This window comes from Ursus arctos, unplaced genomic scaffold (genome assembly GCF_023065955.2).
Source record: "Ursus arctos isolate Adak ecotype North America unplaced genomic scaffold, UrsArc2.0 scaffold_14, whole genome shotgun sequence".
Lineage (NCBI taxonomy): Eukaryota > Metazoa > Chordata > Mammalia > Carnivora > Ursidae > Ursus > Ursus arctos.
Window position 1 is genome coordinate 18,459,029 of NW_026622808.1, and position 3,205 is coordinate 18,462,233.

The following is a 3,205-nucleotide window of genomic DNA, read 5'->3' on the forward strand; positions in this document are numbered from 1 at the left end:
GTAAGTGATGAATCACTAAATTTCACAACTAAAAATAATATTATACTGTATGTTAACTAACTGGAATTTAAGTAAAAATTTGAAGAAAGTATAGAAGGGTGAGTTTGGAGCAGAGAGACTTAACCAGCACAATGAAAAGCTTATAAGAACAATGTTGAAGAGCAATTTGAAGAAAACATTTGAAGAACAATGTATTTGAAGAAAACATTTTAAAAAAAACATCGCTTGGAGCTACAACACGTTTTTTCATAACTTGATCTCTTTAGGGACTCACAACTAAACCATCTTGGGTGTTTTTTAAAAATCCTCATACCTAGACACACACCTGTTCAACTAAATCAGAATCTCTGGTGATGAGACTCAGTCATCATTATTTACAAGACTCCTCAGGAGATTCTAACAAAATCCATGGTTAAGGACCAGTAAACGGCATCCTTAGACATTACCTGAATAAACAGCTTTGACAGATGCAAAATTTGTATGGAAAATACACAGAAACCATGGAAAAGGAAATAACTGTTAGGTATGTGAAAAGAAAGTTGTAAGGGCACCTAGGTGGCTCAGTTGGTTAGCCACCCAACTCTTGGTCTCAGGTCAGGTCATGGTCTCAGGATCGTGGGATTGAGCCTCGTGACAGGCTCCAAGCTCAGTGGGGAGTCTGCTTGATATTCTCTCCCTGTGCCCCTCCTTCCCCTCTCAAATAAGTAAATAAATCATTCAAAAAGAGAGTGAGTTCTACATTTCACCTGGATACCAGGGTCCAGGTGAGGAGAACTTCATGCATTCGTTATGATGTATAAAGCATCCCAGAATACTCTCCCAATCCAATTAAAAACAAATTTAAAAAGTAGTATTCATATATGAAACAGGAAGAGGAATGAAAACCATGAGACTGAAAAAATAATGTGACCAAGAAAGCAGTATCTCCTGGTCTATATGTTTGGTTTTGCCAATTTTTTTCAACCCACACTTCAAAAAGGATTGCACACATACTGAGATTAGCCTGTTCTTCTAAGGAACCTCCATAGGGCACTCTTGATGTCCCTGTTCCTTAGGCTGTAAATGAAGGGGTTCAGCATGGGGGTGACCACAGTATACACCACTGAGGCCACCATATCCTTCCTGGGGGAAGGCAATAATGCTGATCCAAGGTACACTCCAATAGCAGTTCCATAAAACAAGCAAACAACTGACAGGTGGGAGCCACAGGTGGAGAAGGCTTTGTACTTCCCACCTGCGGATGAGACTCTCAGAATGGAGGAAACAATTTTATAGTAAGAGAAAAAGATCCCTGAGATAGGAAGAAAGCCAGAGATGGCACCCACAAAATACATGACTATGTTATTGGTGAAAGTGCCAGAACAGGCAAGGCTGAGGAGTTGAGAAGGGTCGCAGAAAAAATTAGAAATTTCCATATCCTTGAAGCAGGTAAGTTGTAACACAGTCAAATTGTGCACCTGGGAGTCCAAAAGGCTAACAAAAACAGACAACAAAACCAACAAGCCACAGAGGCGGGGGTTCATTATGACTGAGTAGTGTAGAGGGTGACAGATGGCCACAAACCGGTCATATGCCATTGCAGTCAGAAGCATACTGTCCATACATCCAAAAAGGATCAAAAAAGACATCTGAGTCAGGCAACCCACATAGGAGATGGCTCTGCTCTGAGTTTGGATGCCCACGATCATCTTGGGGATGGTGGTGGAGGTGAAACCAATGTCAGCCAAGGACAGGTTGGAGAGGAAGAAGTACATGGGGGTGTGGAGGTGGGAGTCACAGCTGACGGCCAGGATGATGAGCAGGTTCCCCAGCACGGTGACCAGGTACATGGACAGGAACAGCCCAAAGAGAAGGGGCTGCAGTTCTGGATCGTCTGAGAGTCCCGTGAGGAAGAATTCTGAGACACTCGTTAGATTTTGTTGTTCTATGTGGCTTGGACACCTTTTGAAAAAGAAAAGGGGGTTGGAAAAGTGAATCAAGTAAATGGGCATCCAGCACTGTGTCCCTGTTGTGTATTCAAGCAGTTCACAAATAAAATATTCATACTTGCGGTCATACACCCTAGTGCCTTCAGCAATATTTCTCAGTGTGACACATCCTATTTCTTAGAACTTATTTCCTCATTGGTTTCTGCTTTATTCATCTCTTTCTATACACATTACCTTAGAGAAACTCTTCCTGACGGTTATCAGAGAATCAAGAATGTAAGAGATAACAAATCCATGATCATAGTAAATACAACCTTCTTCTTTAAGAGAAACCATAAAATTAGAAATACCCTTCCTCCTTTAAGAAAAAAAAAACATTCTAATTTAAAGAAATTTTGAAGCAGTTAAAAATATCTTATTTTATTCAAATGCAATGCTAGATATTCTCTTCATTTAGAGTATTTATAAATACTCCATGAAAGGCAGAACTGTGCAACCTGGATTCTAAATTAGAGTTGAATGTTCAAAATTTAAAAATATTTTTTGTATTAGCTATCTTCATGGGTTTTATCAACCTTTGATTTTCTTTCTTCTCTCCTTCATGGAAATAAGTTATGACCCAATGCTGGCTGTCTTTTAAAAGTTATTTAGTACATAATTCCTACCATTGGCTTTGGCAGACTTCAAGTTTTGATAAATATGGTTTAGTTAAGTGCACATTATCATACAACATTGATGACTATGAAGATAGTTTCTTCTTTGTTTCTGTGAACAATGGAAAGTTCTATCCAGTATTTAACAGATCTAAAAAATTCTGATGCCTTCTCTGTGCCAAAAGGTATAGGCTCTGGGGATTCAGAAATAAATGAGACTCAGTTGTTTCCCTCCATATGCTAAAGACGTACTTGTATAAACAAAAGTGAAATGTCCTGTTAGAGTTGTAGGGAAATCAAAACTTCAGGTCACCAGATATTTAAGTCCAGTGACATGAAAATTAGCTTTATCATTATTAGTAATAAAATATCTAAAATTTAATTTGTGCTTGGGGTTCCTGAGTGGCTCAGTCGGTTAAGCATCTGCCTTTGGCTCAGGTCATGATCTCAGGATCGATCCCCGCATGGGTCTCCCTGTTCAGCGAAGAGTCTGCTTCTCCCTCTCCCTCTGCCCCTCCCCCTGCTTGTCCTCTCTCTCTCTGTCTCAAATAAATAAATAAAATCTTAAAAAATTTTAATTTGCCCTTACTTTATGCATTCATCACATATTTATTGCATAGAAGG

General features: G+C 39.3%; 1 protein-coding gene across 1 annotated transcript; it reads right to left on the minus strand.

Moving 5' to 3' along the window:
• Positions 1-998: 998 nt before the first annotated feature.
• On the minus strand, positions 999-2,025 carry LOC113242950 (putative gustatory receptor clone PTE01). Its single transcript, XM_026481330.2, has one exon. The coding sequence runs from the start codon at positions 1,989-1,991 to the stop codon at positions 999-1,001; it is 993 nt and encodes a 330-aa protein (XP_026337115.1). The 5' UTR covers positions 1,992-2,025.
• Positions 2,026-3,205: the final 1,180 nt, after the last annotated feature.

Bases quoted from the DNA above. Each gene is read 5' to 3' on its own strand.
- LOC113242950 (XM_026481330.2), bottom strand. From the start codon at position 1,991: ATGCCCATTTACTTGATTCACTTTTCCAACCCCCTTTTCTTTTTCAAA.